Here is a 27658-nt window from a genome sequence, read left to right on the forward strand (position 1 = left end):
GAGAACACCTGTAGTTATTAAGTGCAAATTAAAATCGTTAGTTTACTTGCGACGTAAATTTGGATTTGTGTTGTCAATCTTGCCTCTTACTATGACTACGTTATTAGCTTGTTTCAACTTTTAGGCTGCGAGTTATATCCTTTCAATACCACTTAAGCAGAGGCAACTTCACTATGTGCTCTGTTAAAAGAATTCAGGCCGTTCTATAACGCATTTTGAAATATAAAGTGCTCTAATAGAGCACACTTTCTGCGAACTGATCCACTCACTTTCAACTCAGTCGTTTGATGCTAGACTGGTGCGACTAAACAAACGACTGGCACGGCATATCAAGTAATCGCGCTGCACGCGAAAAAGGCAGCCACTACCGAGAGAGCCCAAAGCGAGTTTCTCGTCGGTGCGGCTTTTTGTCCTGACTGTGTTAAATGTCTCGCAATCAATTAAGAGTCTGGTCAACAATTCGGACCTAATCACCGATCAGATTTCCCCACGTTGGTCAGCCATCATGTACGGTAAGTAAGTTGTTACTTATAGCTTATAAATCGCGCTGTTTAAAACAAAACTCCACAAGCATAAAAGAGTTATATAAATTTAAATATTATGGGTCATGTTTTTGTACTGCTGTGCAATTTTCCATATTTCGGAGAACCTTACTTATAACCAATCTCCAAAGATGTAAACTACTGCAGTCGCTGTCCTTACTAAATCGAACGGTAACTCAATATTTGGTAGTGATAGGCCTACATGTGTTTAAGAAGCGATGACCTACCTAGCCAAACTATTAAAATACGTTTGGTCATTTATTATCAAATTATCTCAAACTTAAAGGCATCGTACGTTATTAACAACTTTTGAATGGAGCAATAATAAAATCTAATTTTTTCGCATACTCCATTAAAAAAACTTTGGGCAGTTTCCTTAGGATAGCTCATCTATTCATCCAAATGGTCGATGTGAAAAAACTCGTAGGCTACCTGATCTATTTATATATCTCATGGGCATGGCGGGATCAGCCGAAAAATAAACAATTTAATTACAGCTCGCTCGCCGCATTTCCTTTATAATTTCCGCTAAAACAACAGGTTCTCCTGGGAATGAAGAGGACAGCAATCATCTTCAACCAATTTTCACACGCGCGTCATTATGACGCCATACTAACAAGCCTATAGCTGCGCCCAATTAAAATTTAAAGGAAACATACGTTGGGTCGTTGAGTTACACTTACGGGGAATAATGAACTGTGGAGAAAGGAGGCCGAAACGGTCCGGAACAGCATCCGGTAAAATTCTTGCCGGTACGCTTTTTCGGCAAAAAATATGTAATTTTTTCACGAGGCCAAATCCTTAAGCTATATTTTTTGTTTTAAGCACGTTTTTAAAATTAATTTTACCTTCACCCCTGAGTATTATATATAAGGATGATATAAGGATGCACCTGACTTAAACCGTTCTTTACCGCCACAGAAAACCGTCATATCACAAATATACAACGCTGAAACGCAAGGGTGTTTCCCAAGATAAATGACAGATTTAACCACTGGTAATGATGATTCACCTAGCAACGTAGGATTTAAACGACTTTGTTATATCAGTAGTACCGATTCGTTACTAGCTGAAATTTTCTAAAACTGAGTTAGTAAGTTGCCCTTATTTATTCTATTTAAAATTTAATTTTAGACGCCGATTAAATTATACAACCTTGTCGAGTGCAACGTTTTATTACAATTCGAGTGCAACGTTTTATTACAATTCCTCACTCCACAACACTTGAAAGTTTTATGTCACTAACAGTGTTTTTTTTTTTTTGGTAATTAGGCCTACTAATTAGCAATTTTTTTTTTTTTTTGAGTACAGAATTAAACATTTTGGCGGTGCATATAACTCTAAACCAGGGTTTTCTAACCTTTTTTGTATGTTTTACCCTTTTAATAAAGATGGATATCAGATTTATCCCCAATATATTAAATAGTGCTTATTTATTAAAAAACGAAAGTAAAAAATTACATCAGTTATTATATTAAATGCGACGGCTGCCCTTTGCTTTTGGCAACCAATTGTTCAATGCCTGGTACGGTAAAAAGTAGATAATGCACAACGAATATCAGATTCAACATGAAGTCGGTTTCGTGCTTTATATTTGATAGAGTAAGCAATGCAGAGAAGCCGCATTCGCATAGGTAAGTTGAAAAACACGAAACCAGAATATTCAAACTAAACCTTAAACACACTGTCTGCCGGAAAAAGCTGAATTTAAACAGAAAATGACGAAACAATAAAGTAACTAAAAGATAAGGGTGTTGCCAATAAACTAAAAAAAGGTATCAATTAGGAAAGCTTAACGTTACCGACACTAAACGATAATCAATAAGCTTGGCTATTTTCAAATTAGCAGTTAATCTGAACTAGGAGAGTAGGCTACCAATACCTACAGCTGTCAATCTTTTTCTGTCTAGTCAACTCATGTGAATATTTTGATTGATAGCTCATTTACCCCCTAAAACGAGAAAATTAACCCCCTGGGGTAAATTTATCCCTGGTTGAGAAAGGCTGCTCTAAACCTTTCAGCATTGTTACGTATGAAAATAAAAGACGCTGCTGGTCTAGAATTTTAGCAGTGTTTAAACAACTTTTAAATCAACGCACAGTATTGGTTTAGGGTGCGGGTTAGCGTATGGGTTTGGGTGGGTCAAGCATTCTTATTTTAATATTATTTGACCCACCCACTCCAAAACGCTATTCTAGTCTAGGCCAGCGCCCAATAAAATTATATAACAGATTCTTAAGCAGGTCTACCGTACTTTTTTACAGTAGCCTGTGTGCGCTATACGCAATCAGGAATCCTGTTTCGGTTAGGATTGTACCTAATTGTCTTTGTCAGCAGACTCTATTTATATGATTATAAATAACATTAATATGAAACTTTACACTGCGCACTGCTTTAAATTGCGCACACGCGCTCTGTCAAGTGAAGAGATAGCATTGCGTCCCATTCACAGTTGTCCATTATGTCACCAATGGCCAAACAATACGTAAAATCTTATTCTTTTTAAATAACTATAAGCTACCAAACTACTGTACTACACAACCTATAAATGCTGATCTGACATCGAAAAAAAAAATAATTCAGTTTTAAGATCTCAATTTGTAAAAGCTTGTAGCTTTACTGACAACACTGTTTGGTGGGTCACCGTATTTGCTCACTCACACATACGAGGCCTCTTTTGCATTCCCCATACATCTAATTACAAACAATTCGGCTTTTACGTGAAACGTTTGGTGATTGTTATAGAACTCTCTTTTAGAGTACAACCATTTTAACAAAACTCGTTCCTAATTATCCAACAGCACCGAACCTTGCTCAGTTATTAAATATATTTATTTTTTATTTTTAAATTTGTGCAGCATATTTTACTCTAAACTAAATATCGCAGCCTATTATACTTTTTACCCAAAAAATAATATCGAATCAAAAGTATTTTAGGACTTCTGCTAGCAACCATTATTTACATCGTAATGCCACGGAGAAGACACGCAACAATTTTCGTCCTGTACAAATCTATTGCGCCTATTTGGTACAAACATATTGCTTAGTGGTAACGTTACTCTGAGACGTAAGAATTCTCCAGCATTAAACTAAAATTTGTTTTGTTAAAAGTGTACCGTTTTACCAAAAGATCGACTATAGCGAAAATGCCAACGCTAAAGGCTGTGGTTCTCAAACTTTTGCGACGCTTTTGAAAAACATGTATTTAATTACTAATTTATTCATTGGTTTGTTTCTATCACAAAATCCTAATCATTTGCTGTAGTTGTTCGTATTAATGATTTCGAATGTACATGTCATGCATTAGAAATATTTACAAGCATTCTATAACTGCAGAGTTTGAATAGGAAATGGAATAATTTGCCTCCGATTTAGCGCATAACGACATTAAAATGTCTAACCTAATCGTAAACAATATTGAAAAACTAGGATTGGCAGTTAAGAGTTGTTAAAAAGGACTCTTTTAGATCTATCTTGATTGAAAGTATCCTAATTGTTTTTTCAGAAATAATTCCGGAACACGACATCACATGTCGATGCGGTTGACAGGACCTCGGTACGCCCGCAATACACATGTCAAAATTTCCTGTCTGTGGTGGATTAAGGGTGTCGATGACTTTGTCACCGACATGGCGGCCACGTCAAATGTGCCAGTCATAAAATATCTTTAAGATTTTTGAAGCATAGATTGAATATCCGTCGTTTGATGTCCAACCTAACGAAGGTTGGCTTTACGTGGGACTATTTATTTAAATTACTTAAAGCAAAGGGATAAAGTCTGGGAACTTCAGCATTCAATTATTTGACAAAGCATTTTCTGCACCCAGTTAAATGTCAACATCATTCAAATCAAGTTCCAAAAGGTCTTACGATCAGCCTAGTTGTTTCGCGCTCTAGGATATGTTAGAATTTGTCAAAACGAGCTAACATGCATGCATGCATGGCCCAAGTTCTAAAACAGACCCAACTTCGTACGTCAGAGCTCCCACATTCTGCGTCACGGCGCGAAAAGCAGTTGTCTAAAATTAGCAATCACCTAGCTGCTCGCTCAAACGACGGTAGTGGTCAAAGTTTACGGGCACCCGTTTGTCACACATGTCGACAAGCAATCCACTCGCTCGCTACAATTCGTGCAGCAATAAATGTGGTCACAAGCTTCCTGCCGCATGCGTCCAAACGCTTCAACCCGCAAAACCACCTCGGCGGGATACTAGAGTGCTTCCTGACGACTGCGTATTCTTATAAAATAACAAAAAACAAGGGAAGCAACGGCAACCTCACACACAAGTATCGCGGTCTGTTTTTTTATTTAGAAACAACAAGGTCGGTTTCATGCCTGAATCTGGGCCTCCTGCAGCTTGGCTTTGGCAGATCGTTCTGCCACCTGGCAGGCGATGCGATCGAGATCACGTTGTCCGTCCTTGGTGATTCTTCGGCCACTGCAAAGACATAAGAGGTCACTGTGAATTGCTGCCTACTGCGTCGGTCATCGTTGGTTGGTGTAACAATTTTAAACTTTAAGAACATAATGAAAAGTGAACTGTAACACGAACGGTTCGAACGTACCACGTTTTCTAAAGCGGGCTAAAACCTAGTTTTATTCAGTACTATGACATAAAATAAAAAAAATTGACCAGTTGAAATTTAATGAACAAAATGCAAAATTCCTACCTATACTGTTTAATATAGCTGAATTCTAGCACAATTACCAATTATTTCTGACACGTGATAAGTTTTAATATAATTTTGATATTGCAAAATAAAAGGTGAATGATGCCCTACTTCAGGGGCGTGCAACCTTTCATACTGCCGGGCCAAATATGTGTATTCGGATTAGACCACGGGCCACATGCATATATCTCGTCGACTACCTGTTAGTGCAGTGGTCGACAAACTTTTTGTTGCGGCCCAAAGTAGTCTTTTCAGAGCTACTTAAAAGGCCCACCACGAAAACAGTGGAGCGCATTCAGGCTATAATATAAAACATTATATAAAAAAAATATCCGCGCGCAGCGCGAAAAATTTGCGTTGACATAGTTATTAAGTTGGCAAAAAATATAGTTTTACAGGCTCACAAGACCACATTTGACACGTGCTTGGTCTTTCCAAGCTGAGCCAATTTAAAACATTATATGCCACACCAATTGTTAAAATAAATTGCAAAGAATGTACGGCTATCATGCGGCCAACAACTACGGTATATGATAACATGAAGCTATTAAAAAATAACTCGCTTAGTTGTGCGGGCCAAAAACCAAAGCACACCGCGGGCCACATATTTTGGTTCAGCGGCCCGCATTTGGCTCGCGGGCCGCAGGTTGCACGCCCCTGCCCTACTTGATAGACATCTGGAAATGTCAATTATAACTTTTTTTGATAGTCATTTAAGCATATGTTTTAAACTTCTAACCAACTATAAAAATTAAACAAACGTTTTTAAAATACAATATTCAAAGATGTGGCACGGGCGCGAAACTCGGACAGGGTTTCATCGGAATGTATGTCATAAACATTAGGCGTCTAGGAAATCCCTTTTACGAAAACAACCAACAAACGTATGCCGCGTCTATGTTATTATTAGATAAAAATAACTTGAAGTAGTTTACTACAATATCATCTTGTTTAAAGGCAACGTGTGGTACAGTTTCTTTAAAAACAATAGATCTGCACCGACTTACAGGTTTATGCAAGCCAAAACTTAAAAGCCTACAAACGCGTTTATGATGCGCTAACGTCACGGTGGAAGTCAAGGTGCTTGTGTCTTTAAATTTCTCCTGAATTGCATTATAATCTACCAGGTATTAACAAAGCAGTGTCCTGTTTACGTAGATACGCTCGGTAAAGGGATGTTTCGAGAAACTATCACAAAAATACGTTTTGTTTGGTGAACTAAACGTTTTGTTGGTCGAAGCGTGCGGAAGTGAAGTGTATACTGGTTGCTGTGTACGAGAGTCTTTCTGAGAACGTGTTAGGGGAAGTGATGCGAAGCATTTCAAAACCTTTCAATATTTGACGTGACAAGGAAAGGCGAACATTGACCTATGCGTTTTGGTCTTTCTACAATCGGGACAAAAATCGCTCTGCTAAGGTCGCAGGAAATTCAGGGCGCTGACAAACATGCCATTAAGGTGATTGGTAGTTGTTGTTTTGAAGGATAACAATTTTAAGGCAGGAGTGTTGCCTACAGATTCCGAAAATGGCACAAAAGCTGAGCAACTATCGACAGAGATCTACCACAAACGTGATTTGGTGAAGACATCCCTATGTTCCATATTGCTTATTATTTTTTTATTATTTAGCATATATCAGCTTATATCAACTTTTAAAAATAAAATAAATTGAAAGGGCAAAAAAGCCAACAACACGTCTATCTTTAAAGGTGCGTCTCACTGTAGAAAGATCAACTGGTCTTGTTATTGCAAAGCGTTATACCTTGCGATATTTTGAGCGCAAAGAATGCATTTGTAATTGATCAGGTTGGACAACTTTCAAGTTGAAAGTACAAATGACATGATAGGCATGGCACCATTTGGCCAAATGCATTTCCTCAAAACGGGCTAACGTACGTTCACAAAACCTCCCCTTATGCCTGCAAAACCGTACCAAGAAGCATTGAAAACATACTTACAAACCGAAAAAAAAAACGGTCTTAAAGGAAAAACGATGTTGACGCTGACCTAAATATGTAACTTAGATACCTGTGAGGTATTAAACGCTTGTCCTAAATTTAAATATAAGCTAGAGTGCAAAAACTACTTATGGCGCTTTTATGCTTAAAATACTCCTGATGCGGACTTGGTTAGATTAATTATTACCGACCTAATTTACCGGGTCATTGAATGCCGAGAACTTTGTACCACGTTTAAAGCGGTTGTTTAATTCGTTGCGGGTGTATCGCGAATTAGGCAATATTGGCCTTCAGTCCTTGGCGTTAATATAATTTGTCAACAAATCTAGTAGGTGTGATAACAACAACCAGATTTTTTAAAACGCACTCGCCAATCGAAGGAGTGAATGTCCATCAACACTCGCCTGGAGTGCATAATCTTAAACTGGCAAAATACATTGGGGAGAATTTACTTTGTTGTATCATTCTGAGAAACGTTGGTACGAGTTGTTTAGTGGGGAAAAGAGGCAGTACTACGGGTTGAAGTGTTTTCCTATTTTAAAAACTACTCGGGAATTCGATCATACGTAGAAATGTTATGTTTGCTGTTTTTGTTCAACTTTTACTGACAGAGCTAATACTTCGGGGCACAAGGTCATGCTCCCCATTTATATATTTTTGTCGATTTTAAGTACGTGATCAAACAAAAATTTCTCGTGCTTCAAGAGCTGTACATTATCGCATAACTTCGCTTGAGAACCACTAGTGTATTTAACACGATGACAAAAAGGAAAAGCAGACACAAGCACCCGCATGTTGTGTTTTCGCATCTCTTTGTGTACTTCTTAATGTCACAACAATTTATGCGCCTATGTTGCAACTCTAACACAACTGTTTTTCGTAAAAATAGCCTTGTTAAATATTTAAATATAACTCTTAGATAACTATTGCTCGATGGTTATTTAATTGTTTTTTGTCTTACCGTGATAAAGTTTACACGTTCCTCAGGTGGATAACATTTAACTTTATGGTGCAAAAAAGATCTGGGCCACAAATGCCTGTTAGCAGAAGCCTGGCAGACTATGCCCACCTGGATGAGACGTTCAACGAATTGAAATGTCCATTGGGCAGCCTTAAAACTGGTTGTTATAAAATAAGTAGCTCTATATCGCCACCTTTTGGTCACCGGATGTTTGTAGGCGAGTGCTGATAGGGAGGCTATGGCCTGGCTGGAGAGTGTAAATTATAATTCAAGGCCGACCCTGCATACACAGTGAAGTGCATCATGCCATAGTATGCATAATATCTGTTCGCTGAATAGATATGCTTCAGAGACTCAGCCATAGCTAAACGAGGGCGAAGTTTGTGCAAAGTGCGATTTTTTTTTTGCTTTTACATAATTAAAATAAACATAATTTAAAACAGCCAAAAGTATAGTTTAAGCCTTAGATAGAACAGCATGGCCTAGTACATCCTCGTTATGCCCATGCGAATGTCATAACTGTCTATATAACAAGAATGGTGACTATCAGGATTGCTTTTTTAACTCTAAAGAACTACTTGCCAAATCAAAGTATAACTGCAAATACACAACCGTTCTATCGAAATTTAGTACTTTTTAAACTAATAAACAACCTATATGCTGAACACTGGCTTTTCCCTGCTAAACAATGTGCTTTGTATTTTTTTTAGAATGGTACAAAAAAATTATTTCCTGCCAATTTTAGTGCATAACGATCCTACATATTCAACATTTAAAAAAAATATTGGATTGCATACATGTGTAGAACAAGCACATGTTTGCTTGGGAAATAGATTTTTCAAAAAAAATTTTTTTTTATATTTTTGGGTCAATTTCTTTGGTTTTCTGTCTGATTCTTCGGCCGAAATAGTCGCCAGCTTTCTGCCATACTGGTGTAAATAGTTGAAATACAACGTAAAAATAATTAATAACAAAACTCTAGTATATTATTGGAATAGGAAATGGGATAAATAACTGCATCAAAAGCGAAAAAATACAGGAAATATTTTGCAATACATTGCTCAAAATCAGAGATACACAACTGTATAAAGCCAAAGCGAAGTTCGAGGTGAACTTAATGCGATAAACCAGGCCTGCATGGTTAATTCTGCTGGCTCGTGTTCATCATATATTACTTTGAAGATTTAATAGACTTAAATGTCATTAAATTTAATTAAAAACTAATTTTTTCATAGACATTTTCAAAAAGCTGAATATATATATTCAGTAGAAAGAGAGTGGCCCAAATAATAGATAAAAGATTCATTCTTTTATTAGCAAACGTTTCGGCAATTTATTTTGCCATCATCAGTGCAGTAAGTGACTTACTGCACTGAATATATATATATTTTCGATTTATATGTAATTTTAATCGATTTGAAATAATTTTGACAAATTTTGACTTAACATGCAAATTTTGACAAAATTATTAAGTCAAAAAATAATCGCCCTAGTTATAATATGTGCAGTGGAGAATAGCTCGTTTAATTTTGATGTTTAAAACAGATTTTTTTTTAGACAACAAAATACTGAAATCCTAACACTGGGTGTATCACTCCAACAAACTGTTCTAAAGGTGCAAAAAAAATGATTATTACACACAGAAAATATTTTTAAGGGGCAAATGATAAATATGACAAATCTTACCCCATTTCGTCCTTGGTGACAAGTTTTATGGCTTCCAAAGACTGGAGAGCCTTTCTTGCAATGGAAGAGGAGCCACGGCAGAAATGTGATGGTTTTGTTCCTCTGCTCTTTCGGCCTGAATGTACAAGAAACAAACAACAGTTATAATTCATTAAAAATAAAAACTACCAGATGAATATTTCATATATATAACAGTTTAGCAGGACTTAATTATCTATAGAATTCGCTATTCTTATACAAGATTGCAAAATAATACATAGACAGGTAAGCATTTATAGCAAACACTTATTTTATTGATTATTGACTTTCTGAAATTGGCAGTCCTAGGCTACAGAGCTAATAGTGACAAACATTATACAAGATCCAACATACCGCCATAAATTTTTTGGAAAGATTTTACTCCAACACCACCTCTCATGTACAAGTGACGGATGATGGAAGCGCATCTAATGTAGAACCAGTCCTGATTGTAAGGGGACAACTCCTTGAATTTTGCAGTCTTCACCAAATCAACCCATTCTGGGACTCTTAGTTTTCCAGACCTTAACAAATTAACAACTACTTCTAAAATACCAGTGTAAAAATGCTGTTTCCTTTACACAATTTGAAATGCAATAGTATTGATGTAAGTTGAAAAAGTCATTAGGTTCAAGTGCATCAGTCTTGGTAACAAGTTTTAGATAACAATTGTAAAACAAGTATAAAAAAAGCATTTTCATACAAAAAAACAATTGTAGGATAACTTGTTAGGATTTTATTGCCCAACATGGCATTATTTATACCAGGGTGGTCCAAACCGAGGCCCGCGTCCCCATGTGGCCCCGCAACATCATTGTTCATGGCCCGCGAAGCACTGTTGAATTATTGTAATGCGTGTAGTTGAGGGTTTAATCAAAGAAATATAAGTGACCAATGACCAGCAAGCATACTGCAACTGTTTGGTTATGATTACATTTTTCCGGTTACATTATTAAATAAACCAGATTACTATCACTTATCAAGTTCGAATCTAGGGGGTGACAATGAACGCCTATTTTTTGTGATGTATTAGACCGGTTTGAAAGTCGCACTACGTCCTATATGGGAATTTTTAAAATGGCTATTTTGCGAACCTATAAGTTATATTTGCTTTTTATTTTCAGTCTTTAATATAAGCATAACATAAAAATACAGCCCAATATAAACTAATATTTCTGCCACTTTAAAGTAAATGACCGATAAAATATGCCGCGCTTCTGGAAAGTATTGTTTTACAGCAGTGGGCTGCCCTGGCACTCTATAAGGAGCCATTTTTGAGGCTTATGTGTGCCAAGATATTTCAAATTCTTTAGGATTTAAATTTTTGCTCTATTAGTGAGCTACTTAAAACAAATTTTTATGTACGATAAAATTCCAAAAATGGGTTTTGTCAACCTTGTTGCAAAGGTTCTGTTGCAATCTCGTTTATTGTAACGTTACAATTAACCACTCAGCAAGAATACAAGCAAGGGTATCGCAAACTATATAAAATTTCCGTAGTGTGTCGCAGGCCAAAAAAGGTCGCGAAACACTGTTTTAAAGGGTTTTCACTATGACTAAAGGCTGACGCTCTCCGTGATGCAATTTGAGCCAAATTAATCTAGTTGAAAAAATTCTACGCTTATAAACGCTTCGCATACACCCTTTTGCCAGTCTCGTTGTCACTCGATTCCATTTGCGCAAAAGTTCAATGATAGTAGCAAGTTTGTGGAACTTTTATGTCCTTCAACGTTACATTTTGACGATGCTTTGCGCCGAAATCGTTAAACTATTTATACACAGAGCAAACAAAAATGTAGCCTGCTTTATGTGGCCCGCCAAGAGTATGTAACAAATATTGTGGCCCGCGATGCTGTCAACCTTACACCACCCTGATTTATACAACAAAAAAGGTTGTAGGACAACATCTTATTTATTTCATTATGTACACTTTTATATGGTATAAACCAGGGGTGCCCAACCTATAGCACACTAAGGCTTTCAGGTGGTAAAAAACAAGAGTAGCTTCCATTTTTAACAAAAACCTGGACTCACGAACTTTTATATTTTGTTTGTTTTTTTACAAAAAAAAATTCCTGAAGCCTATTCATTGTTATGTAACTATCCCTGTTGTTTCGTACTATTACGATCTTTATAATACAGGTCATGTATATTGTCATCAATGAGCACCGTTACTTAAGCCCTACAGCGCTAAGGGACAGTGGGCATTAATTATGTCAAATATATAGTTGCCATTAATAGATATCATCTACTGATTTATATCTTAATCTACAAATAGCATTGAACAATGCTAGTTGTAAGCTATAAATAGATGAAAATATGATTCAATCAAAATAGATGTTCTGCAAGAAGTGGTATGTGTTACAGTACAGAACATCCAAGTGGTACAAGGTCAAAAAAAGGCTGGGAACCCCTGGTATAAACAAAATGATCAAAAAATAAGACCATTTCTTGTCAATTAAATTAAAAAAAACTTTGTAGAAAATGTGAGTGGGGTAAATTTGCGTGTAAGTTCATATTAGGGCAGGTCATAAGCCGAGATCACAATCAAAACAGTTTTCAAGTATAAACATTTTCTTCTTTGCAAGGAAAAACAAAAACTTATTATTTACATCACATTGCATTTTTATTGTATACTTTTCGCAAAGTTGAATAAGGCTATTAATGAGTAATTTAGTTAAGGAAAGGTTTTGCAAAAGACACAAAATTTTAGTTTTGTGACATTAACAAATACATAAGGAGGATGCTTAAGTACAACCTGGGAAATCACTGTTAGAAAGATATATAGCTGTTTTGGGGTGAACTTGTGTGCAAATATGCAGCTTACAGCCAGATTAAGCACGGAAAAAATTAGTTAAATTTTTTATAAATATTAAAAATAACAACATTTATAATTCAATGAATAGAAATTGTTTGCCGAGGTTAGAGTCACACAGTTCTGATTGCATTCCAGTACCATTCTGCCAAAGATCTTTGGCATTAAACACTAGTCCTAAAATATGCCAGTGACACGTTCAGTGAAAAAAAAAACGCATTTTCAGAGTTGTATTTAATTATGAAATTATATACAATCAGCCTCAAATTATGGAATGCAGTTGTGACACAGTGGAACATGTTACTATATAAAAAGGCTAAACTAGGTTTGTTTTTTAGATTGTTTAAAGCTAAAGCAGATAAAAAATTTCATAGCATCAGCTGACAAAATTTAAAAATTGCTCTGACTGTATGAAAACCGCCAAGCTTCATAAAAATAAATTAATGGCTCGAGCCCGAAAAAAAAATACAAAAAGCTTCGGCAAAATGCTTGGCTCAGAAGCTTTGGTCTCCCAGTCCTGCTATCTGACCTACACTATTCACAAAACTCGAGTTTTGGAAATGCAAACAGTAATATTTAAACAAATTAAACATTGCACAACATAACAAAATAAAGAGGTTGTTGCAAAGGCCTAGTATTTTTTTATGCTGAAATATATTAATTATTGAACTTTAACTATTGAATAACAGATAAAAAGCATAAAATTCAAATACTTTGTAAAGACTTACTTCTTAAAGTGAGCAGCCAAGGCTACAACAAAGTCTTGCTGACTAACGTCTTTAACAGTCACGCGAACCATCTGAAAAATACCAAAATATGGTGAGATATATTTTTGAAATAGTTAATTGATGAACATCAGTATAATTATATAATATTTATATAAAAAAGTATCAATATAAGAGAGCTTTATAAACGTACCTTCACGGCGTGTCTTGACGGGAAAAGAATTTTTTTCTCTATCCGGATCTCTGGAGTCGCCTAATTCATAGAAATTATAGAAGCTAAATATCTTATTTGACAAAAAGCCTTAACTTACCATATTAAGTCAATTGTTAACATTTTTTATGTAACGCTTAAACGTGTCTAGCCCAGGCTCTTGTATACATGTTTTAAATAAAAAATCATCAAATTGTTGCTACATTTTTTATTTGTTTATATTTTACTACACGAAATACCCGGCGTTGCCCAGGTTAAAACCTTTTTCAAAGAGCGCGACATATTATCCTTGCAATAAGCGCGATATATTGCATGCATTCGTGCAATTCCCCGATTTTGCGTGGTTAAAAATCTATGTAGCAATTAAGCAGTCGATTGTTGATCACCATCGCGTATTATGGTGTACCATTTCCTTGTAAGTGTAAATTAGGCCTAACATATATGTCCTCTTTACGGAGGATTTGTCCTCTTTTCTGAAGGAAAGAGAATGGTCGAGGGATGGACGCACCGCCGAGGACGCACACAAATGCACAAATGTCCTCTTTTCTGCATTTCGAGTTAGCAAGACTTTTAACAAGACTTTTAGGCGAGACGTTGCATTTATTTCCCAAAAAATACTGCAGCCATGATTCCCATGAGACATGCTGAGTTGCTGGTTTAAAAAAGATTTTTCCAACAAATTGCCCTACCAGCCCTATCTTCTTGATTGTTATTGCAAACATAGTTACAAATATTGCGCCAGAAAAAACTGTTAAAAATCGCGTAATTTTACTTGAGCGTTATGGCCTATAATGCAAATATTGAACGTATTTTTTTTTGATGCAGCTAAAATGGTGCAAAGAAAGAGACAGTCTATTAGTTTTATCAGTTTCGAGCATCTTAACGGTTGATAGGCCCCTATATAATTTCAATGATGTTTCGTGTATAAACAATTTCACGATCTCGCTGAAGATCATCATTCCTTTTTAGCAATAGAAAAGGGAACCGCAAAGTATTCATGAATCTGAAAAATAAATTTAATTTGTTTTTTTTGTGTCTGTTTTTGTGAATTTTGCTTTTCTTTGTTTTTGTAACTTTTGACTGTAACCAGGGCCGGATTAACCATTAGGCTAATAAGGCTATATCTTTGAGCCCTGTAAAAATTCGGCCCTCAGTTAGTTTTATTATTATTCAATAGTCGGAATTCAATACAGTTGCTGCGTGTCTGGCGTCTATTGTCACGATTAATAAGCAATTTCTGCGAACTAGGTTTGGCGACGTGGCACACTGCTGCATTAAGATTGAATTATCGTATTTGTGTATTAGTTGCCAGGTTAGTTAGAGCAGTGGTTCTCAACCTTTTTGTCTTACGGTCAGGTAAAATTTCAAAACAAGTTTTCGGACCGGGTAGACCTTCAAAAATCAAAATTCACCCAAAATGTAATTAAGACAAAAGTATGCAACTTCAAAGCAAATAATTAAAACTTCAATTTAATGAGCGATTTGCTGCTGTCTTTTTGATATCATACGTGTTATACGTGGTTCTATTAAGTTTTTCACATAAAACTGGTGTTAAAGTTTAAGACTGAAACGAGTTTTAGCCGATAAACTAATAAAGTCAAGCGTTTTGCAATTGAGATATAAAATGGTAATATATTTGACGGACCGGCAGGAAAGTTGACGGGGACCGGACGTTGAAAACCACTAAGTTAAAGTGTTTTTTTAAAACAGGTCTAGGGCTTTAGGCTTATGGAAGTTAAGGTAATTACGCCCTTCTCTAGTAAATTAGGCCCTTCCCAAGTAAACAGCCTTGGGCCTATATACCCTTAATGCTACCTGTAACTACCAAGGAAATGTTAAACATCATCAAACTCAAACGTAACAATTCTACTTTTGTTTTACTTGTCGGCAAAAAATGACCTCTTTTTGGATGCTGAAAATATGGTAGCCCTATAGTGTAAATGACTGTGTAACTTAAATTGTAACCGAAAGCACATGGCATCATCCGGCGGACAAACTTTTTCATTTATATAGGTAGGCCTAGAAAGATTTTTTTTATACAATTTATTATTCGTAAAACGAGAAAAGCGCAAAAAACTAAATTATAAATCCAAATCTATTATGTAGTCAAGAAGCACTTAGTTTTGTATGTCGGCATAATTGCTCTTTTTAAAGCCGAATATCGTTCATAAGTTTGATCAGAACATAATATCGCGAAAAGGTGTAATGTAGCCGAGGTATTTTTCGCCTACAGCTTCCTCAGAGAGACACAATCCACAAACGCTGACGTTTTCCCAGTAATTCACGTTACGGACCCAAACAAAATAAGTGGGGTTTATGTTGCGGTTCGAAAATATATTGGTTTGACCAGTGGTTCTCAACCTTTTATGCTTCGTGGCCCCTTTGAAAGGCTCTCAACCCTCGCAGCCCCCCTGCTTATAAAAAAATATTTAGCTTTGTTTCTACGTGTATTTTTTCTTGTTTTACTTCTCCACGTTAATATCAAATACAGATATTAATCAACGAATAAATGCACTTAGTTTCTCCAAAATTTAACAAATCAGTTATATTAATTTAAGTTAACTTATTTAGTCATTACAAAGCTTGATCTTGAAGTTTTTTTTTTCTCTGTTTTGTACTCAGACAAGCCAATGTTACTACATTCGTCGAGATGATTTGTGGATTTTCGGTTTAAGAATTACTATTAATTTACATAACCAACCTAGCTGACTATTGTTCTAAAATGACCTTGAGTTACCCTCCAGCGTACTTTATGCGTTTTCCTACGGAATGTTTATTTTGCAACTTAACGCCCCTTAAGGGAATTGCGAAATCTCTGCACCTGGCATTATACGTTAGTTTCTCGCCCAACGGCATTTGACGGACTCTTAATGATTTATCGGCAAGGAAACGGCCCGGCCGCCTGAAAAATGCTGATGATATTGGATACATATAAAGCACCACATGTACGTAGGGTAACTCGTAATTTTCCTCGATAAACGAAAGAAAAGGATCCACGCTTCTACTTTTAACATTTCTCGTCTAAAAACGTTTTAGAAAACTGTGTTATAAAACATTACAAAAAAAGTTTTACCGTCATAATATAAACCAAAAAATAAAGTTAACTGGCAATTTTTGAAAGTGGTGTCTGGTTTTGCAATACGTAGCTAGAGAGTTGTGTCCGTGGTCAGTGGCTTAGCCAGCCGAAATATGTGTGGGGCGAAAACTTTGAACTTAAACTATAGTAAGAGTATTTGATTTGAAACACCACCCCTTGATGCAGAAAATGACAAGACACGCTGAGTAGGCAAACTATACTTAATAATTTGACACTAAAACTGTTACCTCACAGCGATTAATAGACCTTATATAAAACATAAACAAATAACTATTTATAACGAATCATTAATGACTATAGGGCCATTTTTATTTTAACCTAGAAAAAGATTTTTGACTTTATTTTATCAAATTTTGACTATATTTTAACCTAACGAAATTGCTTGTTTGTAGAGGTCACAGATCTTCCTTGAATTGATTCCAGTTAGCCAAACGTAATATTTTGTGGAAAAGTCAAGGTGTTTTATGGATTATAAAAAGTGCGTCGTTTTTTTGGCGACAGATTTAGCTAGCTGAGGCAGTTTTGCATTACAGAATGTCAGTAGGCTATTCCTAAAATCCAAACTGTTGATCCCACCAGGCGACCTTCACTTTGCATGAGATAACCGTCATGCTTTACTTCTATGCGATTTACGATGTTTCGTTTTCAATATGCACATTGCGCTGAATTTCGGTAAACACAACCATGTGCTTAAATCGGAAACAAGTACCGTAGTTTACTCACAAAATTGAACAGTCAGGTTTTAATTGCATCGAAATCAAAAAGTAAATAATTATTTGCTAAAATCTTTGTAACCTACAGTAGCAGCTACTTAAGCTAAAAACATCTATGTATTGTTCGGTATAGAAGAAAAAAAAAACCTTATCGTTGCTATCCACTCATTCACGCTTATTGTGTGACGTCATTGTAAAGAAAATACAAAAATCGTACCAAAACAGCAGAAACATGTTGAGTTATGGCGACCCCATTTGGGGTCGCGACCACTGGTCGATGACATATATATTATTTTTATGGAATGTATACCTTTGTTCAGTTACGGTAGTTTCAACACCAAAAAATTTAAAAAAACAAACATTGAAGTGATATTGCAAGATTGAACCAAAGCTGACTATCAGTTTGCGGGCCTAAAAAGCTGAACTCGGCCTGCAGTTGGACCACGCTGAATTGACTCATAATTAATCAGACCAAAGCGGTTATTGTAATTTTGAATAGAGCCGTACATATAAAAAAAACTGTTGAAAATACAATACCCGCTATGGACTGAATTGGTAGACAACAATGTTAACACAGTTAAAGACGCTAAACATTTCCTTCGTTTTTAGGGATAAGCTGTCGTATTTTTAAAATCATTGTAAGGTTGCGCATTGCGCTGTCTTAAAGTACGTCCGTTTCGCTGTTGCAGGCCATGAACAGTTTAAAAGAGTTTAGGATAGTCTCTTTTAATTTAGATTTGTTGTTATAGTCCGTCAATAAAGATTGTATAATTTTATAACCGAAAAATTATGTTAGGGCAATTATTGTAGCATTTTTCACCTATCAGGACTTGTAGGTTAACAGCGTTTGTATAAATGGCAAACTTAAAAAAAGTCATATATTTTTCTATCTAAAAGTAATATTTCTGTCCGTTGCAATATTTGCTGTAACATGGAAATTAAACAAATATAACGATTTGGTCGATTCAAACCGACATAGGCCTACATTAGTGGAACCTACCAGTCAAAAGCTTTCGTCAATCCACTTTATCACTTACGGCAATGCAAAATTTGCCGAATCCAGACGTAGAATCGCAAAGGAGGCAAACCAGACAGGCTGGTTCGCCAGCGTTCGTGCGTTTCAACCTGACGATTTGCCGACGACTTTTCAAGAAAGGTACCACGACATACTGCAACAACCTCGCGGCGGCGGATACTGGGTCTGGAAGTTTTTCTTCATTGAAAAGGCACTGGAAGAAATAGACACCGGTGACTTTTTGCTTTATCTGGACGCTGGGTGCAAAGTGAATGCTCAAGCCGAACCAAGGTTTCGAGAGTATGTCGCGATGCTGTCCGAGTCCCCATTCGACATACTCGCCTTTAAGCTGGAGGATTTTAGAGAGGAATACAAATGGACGACTGAACGAGTATTTCAGGCGCTCGGAGTCGAAGCCGCTAATTCCAGCATCCGTGAGAGCGCACAACGCATCACCGGCATCATCCTGATCCGCAAAGGTGAGCATTCGCAGCGCTTGCTGACTATGGTAAGGGATGTACAGGAAAGCGATCCTTGGTTGTTCTCTGACAAATACAACGACGAGACTCGTCGACTAAACTCCGAGTTCGTCGATGCTCGGCACGATCAGAGCGTTTTCAGCGTTTCGACCAAAATTGTCGGCAGCGTTGTGCTCAGGGATGAAACGTTTCCACCAGGCCAAGAAAAGTATCCGTTCTGGGCATCGCGAATACGACAGTAAGCATCCCGGCTTGCCAACCCATAGTAAACCCCAATAATTCCATTAGGTGGTTAATTTTTATTTGTTTGCCATTTCAACCCTCGGCAGGTTCTCATGTAAAATATGTCAAAAAAAGAAAATGCAACTTTTTTAACGTTAAACTAAAAACTGTGAATATTTATTAGTAGTGTAGGACAAAATATTCGGGTCGACTAATTTAAATATGGTGTTTACAAGTATTAATATTTATGTTTATTGCATGTTCTTGGTACCGTAAATACTTCAAAAATGTGTCTGGTTTTGCTATTTTCGTATTTATAACAGGTTTTGTGATTTCCTGTATTTATTGTATGCTTTTTAGCGTACCGGGAAGTAATAAGTATGTGGTGTCTGTGCATGTATTTTTTTTTATAATACCAGCGTAGACCAACGACATAATAAAGCCAAATAAGCTGTAACATAGTGACGTAATAAAATTTAACCAAGTCCTAAACTCATCGGAAAAATACCTACATGGCCTATGGCCCTAAATAACATCTACATTTATGAGGAAATGGTATGGGTTCGTAATTTACAGCCTTCGTTTGGGCATCGGCGGTTTTGGTATGCACCCCCAGTTTGAACGGCGTCGTTGTTTTGGCAGCGGACTGTTTGCCTTTTTGAGATTACGGAGGGGTTAATGTTGAGGTTAGGGTTGGAATTATTGGGGGAGTTAGTAGTAATGTTTAGCGAGAAGAAGTTGTTTAAATCTGGCGGTGTATGTATTATTCTGGCAGCTTTGGTTCTTATAACGATATAAATCTTATTAAAAGTCCTATTAGGCTACGACGTTGATGGATGGGGGGATTCTTCTGGTTTTTTGGAGGAGCATAGCGTATGATTTCAGGGATGACGTCACACAGTTAACGTTAAAACGTGACATGTTTCATTAAAAAAGAAAAATGCTTTACCCTTGTATAGTTTGAGTGGCCTAAACATTCATTTTCGATTAGGCGCACGGGACTAAAGACTAATTTTGATTCGAAAAAGGTTTGTATTTACCTAGTTAAAATAGGGGAAGAATGTCACTTGGAAGGGCGTGATCACGTTTCCCTCTCGAGTAAGCGCAAACATATTCAACAATAAAAGTGACTCTTTAAGTAGGAATAATCTGCCCGTATAGATTTGCCAATCTCTAGATAACTTTTTAAATAAAATTATCCGGAGTTATAATTGTACAAGGGGCTTGAAAGCACGTTATATAATTATTTAAAAACAAATTTTATGGAAATACAGATATGCAAGATAAAATTTAACCAGATCGAGTCGCTGTTGGAAAGGAAATAAAAATATGAATATATATATATATTATGTTCAGTCTAAAAATTAATTTTAAAGTGATTCAAAAATACGTTGTGGGTACGCTGTATGGAAAAAATAAGCTGTCAGTTAATTCAATGAACTAAAAAATCATACACTAGACTAGAGCAGTGGTTCTCTGGAGTAGAGCGCACGAGCTACCGATAAAATGTTGGTGGGGCATAGTTTTGTAGTCACAGACCAAACATATATTCTTATGATAGTGGGGCCGGACTTATTTGAAGAACAAAAGCCGGGCGTGCTTTACAAAAGTTTGGTAATCACTGCTCTATGAAGATTTTAGGCTAGGATGACTTTCGACTGGTGAAAATTGTGTGCAAACCTGTTAAAAGTGTATAAAAAGGTTAAATGTTCATCTTTTATGACCCATTAGCATTGGCCGGCGCGAAACTGACAAATGGAATCTGTGCTTTACTGAAAACATTTCGATTTTCTCCAGACCAAAATAAGGAAACACCACGAAGGCCAGTGTGACACTTGAACTTTGTTATAATATTAATAAATATATCTCAATATAACGCAATCAAAAAAATAAAACGTGCCGCGGTGAAACAAATGTCACGTGCAAGAACATAAGAAGGCTGCGTACAGAGTAACACAGCGGGTGGGGAGTTTTTTAGGTTGGGCATTCTAGAAAACATATTAAACAGGATGAACTACAACTATAGGCAAATTGTGTATAGTTAATTTCAAGGTTGAAATTTCGGGTGGAGTTCAAGCTCCGGCGTAGCAAAACAAGACATCAAGTTTTATAGAAGCATCCTGGTCGGGTCCTCCATGTATTTCTTAAAGAACTGCAGCCACTTGGCACCGACCGCACCATCCACTACACGGTGATCGCAACTCAACGTAGCTGAGATCACGTTTGCCTCGCGAAATCTTAAGCAAAACGAAAAACAAAGAAATCAGATTATTTGCCCATTGTTTGATTTTCAATTTTTTTACAATTAAATGTTTTTTCAGTGGCAATACTAGTAAATATAAATTTTCACCAGTTAAATTCTTAATGTTTTTTCATAATTAAGATTTGTGTACTGTAAGTTACGACTTGAAATAGACATTTTTCTGGACTTAAAAGACGACTTTTCGCAACAATGGCTTGAAGCGTCCGCGTCAAATATTGGTTATCACTTACCCCCGTTCGTTGCTTTCGTCCGGCACAAGTTCCCCCCTCGCCGAACCAACGGCCAGAATGCAGGCTTGGGGCGGGTTGATAATTGCGCTGAACTGCTTAATACCGAACATGCCGAGGTTGCTGATGGTAAAAGTTCCACCCTGGCGAAAAAAATTTTGTATGTGATATTTTAATTTCACAAATAATCTATTTTTAACTAGTCGTTGTTTGTACGACTTAAAATTTTGCTTTGAATCCTTAGTGTTGATGTACCATAAATTCTTGTGGCTGAAGCTTTCCTTCCCTTGCTTTTGTGGCCAGGGATACTACATCTTTGGCAATGGCCTCCAGGCCCTTGTTGTGTGCATCAAACACTATCGGCGTGATGAGACCGTCATCAGTGCTTACGGCTACACTCATATCTACAGTGGTGTGTCTGAATAAAATGGTACAAAAGTAATTCACATGCACGTTATAGAAACATTGACAGTCGTGTCAGTTGCAGTTGTTATACGGACAACTTTAATAAATGACAATACACGGCTCTCTGCTGTTGAAGCGTAGGGTCAGCGATTCTTACACGCACGCAGTAGTAAGCAACGTTAAGCCAAACACAGGTTAGTTGATTTCAAATTGCCGACGGTCAAAATTGGGATACACCCTAAAGCGTAAATCCAGCAGCATTATAAGACTTTAGCAGCAGTATTGATTTGATTAAAACAACACTAAGCATTTAAACACGTGTTTAGCAACCTCAATGTTGTTTGTTATACTGATTTAGCCGCGTTTAGAGTTACAGAAGTAAGCGACGATGCTGGAACGGTTCGTAAGGTGGAGAAACAGGTTACAAATTTTAGGTAATTTCCTAATATAGACGGTAAATAAATGATTTAAAGTAACTTAAGATATTACTTTTATTGGTTTCGAAATTTGTCGTTGATACTGACATACCGCCTTATAAAAGTGTTCCTCCAAGAAGAATTTGCTTCGGGAACCTTAAGGCAGGACAGGGCGGCCGCTTTGATGATAAAATCGTTCACAGATATCTTAGATCCTAAAAAAAAAAATATTACCTTACACAAGCATATTCACTTTATAAACTATGACATCAATCGAAGTAGTTACCATCTTTTTGTAATTCAGAGTTGAACTGCTTCCTCATAGCAAGAATTTTGTCCATCTCGACATCAACAACCAAATAATAGTGGGGAATGTTCTGCTTTGACTCCAACAGTCGTTTGGCAGTAACCTTGTATTAATAATTATCATCATTAAACAATTGCTTTGCTTTGGTATTAAATAAGATATTTGTAAAGACATCCGTAACTAACACAAGCTAGCGATGTTAATGCCTAAAAAAATAAAATAAACAGTATGTTGACTGTTAATAAATGTCCCATTGTACCGATTTCCCCACCTTACAAAGCTAATTCTATTAAAACTGATGGGTTTCACCAACCTTTCTTATGTTTGTCAAGGGAATGTCAGAATATTTCCCATCAACTATTTGTGGTTGTTGTGTAGGCATTACAGGGGACGTTGCTGAAGGTGCAGGGGTTACAGCACTTGGTTTTGCAATTGAAGAAGCCTTACTGAGGTCTATAGCACGAATACGCCCACCAGGCCCTGATCCTTGTCCTTCACATAAATGTAACAATGATACTATTAACTGAACAACACACATATTTTGGCATTAATCATCATTCTATATAAGCATCATAGTACACAAAATCAAACAATCCGTTCAATATATATATTAAGTCTTTTCCAAAGTCAAAGTATGCATAATACAGTTAAAACATTGTTGGATGAAATTCAACATAAAATTTTGACAAAAAACAAACTTAAAAACAATTTTATGAAGTTTATTACAGGTTTTATTAAATGGTCACTTATATTTCTTTTTAATAATTTATACAAGTTAATAAGGTTCAGTAAAATTTATTATCTTGCCCACAATCTTCAAACATTACAGTTATTTGAAATGTGATTTGCCTGCAATATTGTGGGCTGTACAACTATATATCTGTTCTTTATGAATAAAGTGTGTTGATCCCTGAAATAGAAGCAATATGACCCTGAAATATAACCACCATGTGTGTGTAAAGTTGCGGGTCTATGGTTCTTGAATTAAACCAATTGTTCCGTAACTGGGGTCAGCAGAGTACTGGGGGTCTATGGCGAAATTACAGTCTGTTTTATATATAGTTTTAAATATATTCATTTGAGCGCTTCGTTTAATCTTTCATGTTGTGGTCAAGGGAGTCGACCATGTCAAAAGTTCTTTGCTCATAAAAGTCTAAGTATTCGCTGCACCTGCCAGTTGTGAAAGAGCTATTCCTTGTTCTCCGGCCATCTTTTTAGCCAACGGACTTGCAAAAACCCGGTCCCCAGATTGCATAGTTGGGGTTGAGGCAGGAGTGGGGATAGGAGGCTGTACAAGAGTTGATGCTGAAGATTGAGGCTGTGCTTCTGAACCAGCAGCTCCTGAAGGTGATGGGGAACTGCCTGTTATGATATTTATGGTTTACAGTAATCAGTTATACTAATTATCTATGTGACATTGAATATTTTACATAGCATTCAAGTTTAAATTTGATTAGTTCGCTACTATGTATAAACAATACATTGGTAATTACAGCTACATTGGAAAGTTGACTACTCATAACATAGTGGATCAAGTATACCTAAATCTGTGTAGTCCGCAAATGCTGCAATATCAGACTCATTTTCAACAATAATACACAATGGTGTTCCTAATGGCAAATCCTTAGCTCCAACTTGAAGAAGAATTTTAGCAAGATAACCTAAATGTAGAATTGTAAATTATTATTATTACAAAAATATGCCATACCATATGAATGTTTTACTTGGTTAAAAACTCGAATTATTTAGGTATTTAACTTGAAATAATGAATGACAATCTATCAGATCCAAAATGAACTGGCTGACCTTAAATCTGTAAGGTAATTACTATAAGATAAAATGAACCAAACATAATAATATGTCGTTTGACACTATGATACCTTCATCTTGGTATTCCAGGGCCATGGAAGCTTTGTCGGTTTCGATTGTGGCAATTGCATCACCTTCTTCAATCTTGTCACCTTCATTTATTTCCCATCTTAAAAAATACCAAGATATATAATCTTTAAAACAAGGCTCCGAGGCATTACACACTTTGTTTAAACAATATTATTACATACTACTACCTACACATCACTGATAAAATAATACTAACAGTTTTTAATAAGCACATTTGGTTGAGGCTTAACCTCGGTGGTTGACTAATTAAGCTTTTTCAAGTTTTGAGATTGACCAATATTCATCCGATATTTATCATAGGTTTTGTTTAAAATAAAGTACATCTAAACCTGCTGTTTTCATTGCTGATAAAATGTATTAAACACAGTAATATGGCCACAGGCCATTTGTCTATAGCCGTGGTACCTAACATTTTATAGTTTACGGCACATCCAAGGAATAATAATTATATTGCACCAAACTTACTACAAAAAAGTGATTAGTAAACAAAGAGTTACATTAAGCGGATAATCGATAGAGTAAATATGGGATTTTCAAAGATACACAAATATCTTGCCACCCTTAAGGGTTAAGATGGCACCCTGGTTGGAAACCATTACTCCATAGAGCCATATATTGCGTTTATTTTACCAAACAGAAAAAACACAAAAAATTGTCAAAAAATAAAATTTATATTTAATAAAAGACCTGTGCTCTTTATAATCATGTATTTGTGGGATAAAACAAGTTCAAAAACTTACGCAACAATACTTCCAGTTGTCATAGTTGGTGACAATGCTGGAAGCACAACCTTCTCATGAGGGGGAAGGTTAGTAGGTGGAGTTGAAGTTGGGGAGACTGGTTCGTTGCTAATCTGAGTGGGAGGTGTTGAAGTAGGTGGAGCACCACCACTCTCAGCGTTCAGTTGATCTAAAGGAATTAATAACAGTCTGAAATACCTATTTGCTAGTTGCTACATAATTAAACTTTTCATATTTTCTGTAGTAGAGATTTTTTACAAGCTAAAACTGGAAGGCAGCAGCTGGTCTGCAAACTCTAATAAGGCAACAAAAGTTTACAGGTTTAGAAACGTTAACAAGAAAACTCTGCAGGTTTAGAAACATAAAACATAGTAAAATATGCAAAAAAGAAAAAAAAGATGTATTTGTGTACAGTAATTTTATTGTGAATTACCATATTTTTGCGACCATTTTTCAAGTCGTTTCCAAAACTAAGTAAGAAATTCAGGGTTGAGAATTTGCATTCGCCACGCCAATGTTAAGTACAATTGGAATGCACAGTGACATACTGAAAAGTTATATGCATTTACTCGTCCAGTAAAAAAAGGTTATTTCCTCAGGTAGAGTTCTGATTGGTGCCTTACTGACAAGTGCAAAATTCAATTCAATAGTAACCCTGAAATTTGAAGTGCTTGGTTTTCCTCAGTGCTAAAGATGACTCAAGAAACTTTATGTTACTAATATACCATACCAGAAGGATTTATGTTCAACTTGTATGTTTCTTGAGTCAAAATTCACACCAGGTCTAGGGAATAACTCCGAATGACATGAAAACCAAAATTTTGTTAAAGAGTCAAGTAAATGGTATAAAACAAGTTTCTAACATACAATGCTGTGTTCTACAATTATTGTGCAACTTATTGCATTAAAATTTTATGGATATGTACAATTGTTTAAAATTTTAAATCATATATATATGTGACCTTCAACAAAATATCCTTATGGCTAAGCCTTAAGACAATATTATTGCATTTTACTTTCACATAATTTGTTTTAAATATTATTCCAGTATTCTGCATCACTGCATTTACAAAGCAAATTACTTTTCCCTTGAAGAATTTAAAGATTTCACTTGCACTTGCCGAAATGTAAATGTTATCGTGTCACATTGTACAAATTATATGTTTGTTTTTCTGGGCAACATCCTGTTATTTATATCTTGTTGTTTGTTTATGTTTATAGTATATATTACTATTCTGGCAAAATGGTTTTAAACGAACACTGCCTTTTTTGAATTGCTTAATGTTTATCTTTACATGTTAAGGTTAACTTATTTTTCTTTTCGTTTCACAACAATAAGACAGTGTTGTTTGAATGGAAATAGATATTTTTCTTGCCCACAAAAAAAAAATTCCAAAGATATTTTTAATATATTTTGGGGAAGAATTTATAAGCTAACTTTAAGGTGTTTTGTTCTTGAATTCCCAAGTTTACCTCCAACACTTACTTTGTTTAAAATGTCAGGCAGAAGATATGTGGTTTAATTAACAAATATAATTCTACTAATGCTTTTCACTAATGCTGAGGACAACTGCTAAGCCTACTTATTATGTATTGTTAAAAACAAATAAAGTAATTAGTCTGCAAATACTTTTTATAAAACCTAAAAGAAAAAAAAAGATTTAAATTACCCGCTGTGACGTCTTTAAAAGCTGCAACATCATCTTCATTTTCTACAACAATGGCAAGAAGAGTTCCAAGGGGAATGTCTTTGGTGCCCTCTGGAAGTAAGATCTTGGCAATAAAGCCATCATCAGCTGCTTCGAATCCCATGGTTGCTTTGTCGGTTTCAATTTCAGCCAGCAGATCCCCAGCAGTAAATTCATCTCCTTCTTTTATCTCCCACCTCACAATACTACCTTGTTCCATTGTGGGTGAAAGCGCTGGAAGCAAAAGTGTGCTGTGTGCAGGCAAAGAATAAAATCTTACACTTTGATGGAAAAAATATTTTCCTGTATTTCTGGACCATAAATTGGCAAGAAAGTCATTACAGTGTTTTTTTCTTTCATGTTGCACAAATTTGTGAATAGATTGGTCTGAATGCACAAGCAGAGATGTTAGAATTCTTGGACTCTTGGTGAAACATCGCCTGCTTCCTTTGATAAGTTTCAGGGATTGCAGGTTAATCCTCTGGAAGGTTTGACAACTTAACATGTTATATGTACCTTACCTCATAAATATTTAGGGCCAGATATAAAAATACCAGTCCAAAAACACCTGGAAATGGAAATATATTACCTTCATATTTT

General features: G+C 36.0%; 2 protein-coding genes across 2 annotated transcripts; both read right to left on the reverse strand.

The window, feature by feature from the left end:
• Window positions 1–4831: 4831 nt before the first annotated feature.
• LOC146167910 (small ribosomal subunit protein eS19-like) lies at window positions 4832–13619 on the reverse strand. The gene is made up of 5 exons (XM_083388826.1): window positions 13570–13619; window positions 13380–13450; window positions 10191–10360; window positions 9819–9933; window positions 4832–4982 (listed from the first exon to the last, which is right to left on the reverse strand). The coding sequence occupies exons 2-5, from the start codon at window positions 13448–13450 to the stop codon at window positions 4874–4876; spliced, it is 465 nt and encodes a 154-aa protein (XP_083244952.1). The 5' UTR covers window positions 13570–13619; the 3' UTR covers window positions 4832–4873.
• A 6990-nt stretch (window positions 13620–20609) lies between these two features.
• Window positions 20610–27620, reverse strand: LOC146167911 (dihydrolipoyllysine-residue acetyltransferase component of pyruvate dehydrogenase complex, mitochondrial-like). Its single transcript, XM_083390913.1, has 11 exons — window positions 27041–27620; window positions 25371–25539; window positions 24612–24709; window positions 24273–24392; window positions 23902–24093; window positions 23045–23223; window positions 22711–22834; window positions 22537–22639; window positions 21859–22021; window positions 21607–21746; window positions 20610–21350 (listed from the first exon to the last, which is right to left on the reverse strand). Exons 1-11 carry the CDS (start codon window positions 27561–27563, stop codon window positions 21221–21223), a joined length of 1941 nt encoding a protein of 646 aa, XP_083247039.1. The 5' UTR covers window positions 27564–27620; the 3' UTR covers window positions 20610–21220.
• Between the last annotated feature and the right edge of the window lie 38 nt (window positions 27621–27658).

The sequence above is a fragment of the Ascidiella aspersa genome, chromosome 1 (genome assembly GCF_963924565.1).
Source record: "Ascidiella aspersa chromosome 1, kaAscAspe10.2, whole genome shotgun sequence".
NCBI classification, from domain to species: Eukaryota; Metazoa; Chordata; class Ascidiacea; order Phlebobranchia; family Ascidiidae; genus Ascidiella; species Ascidiella aspersa.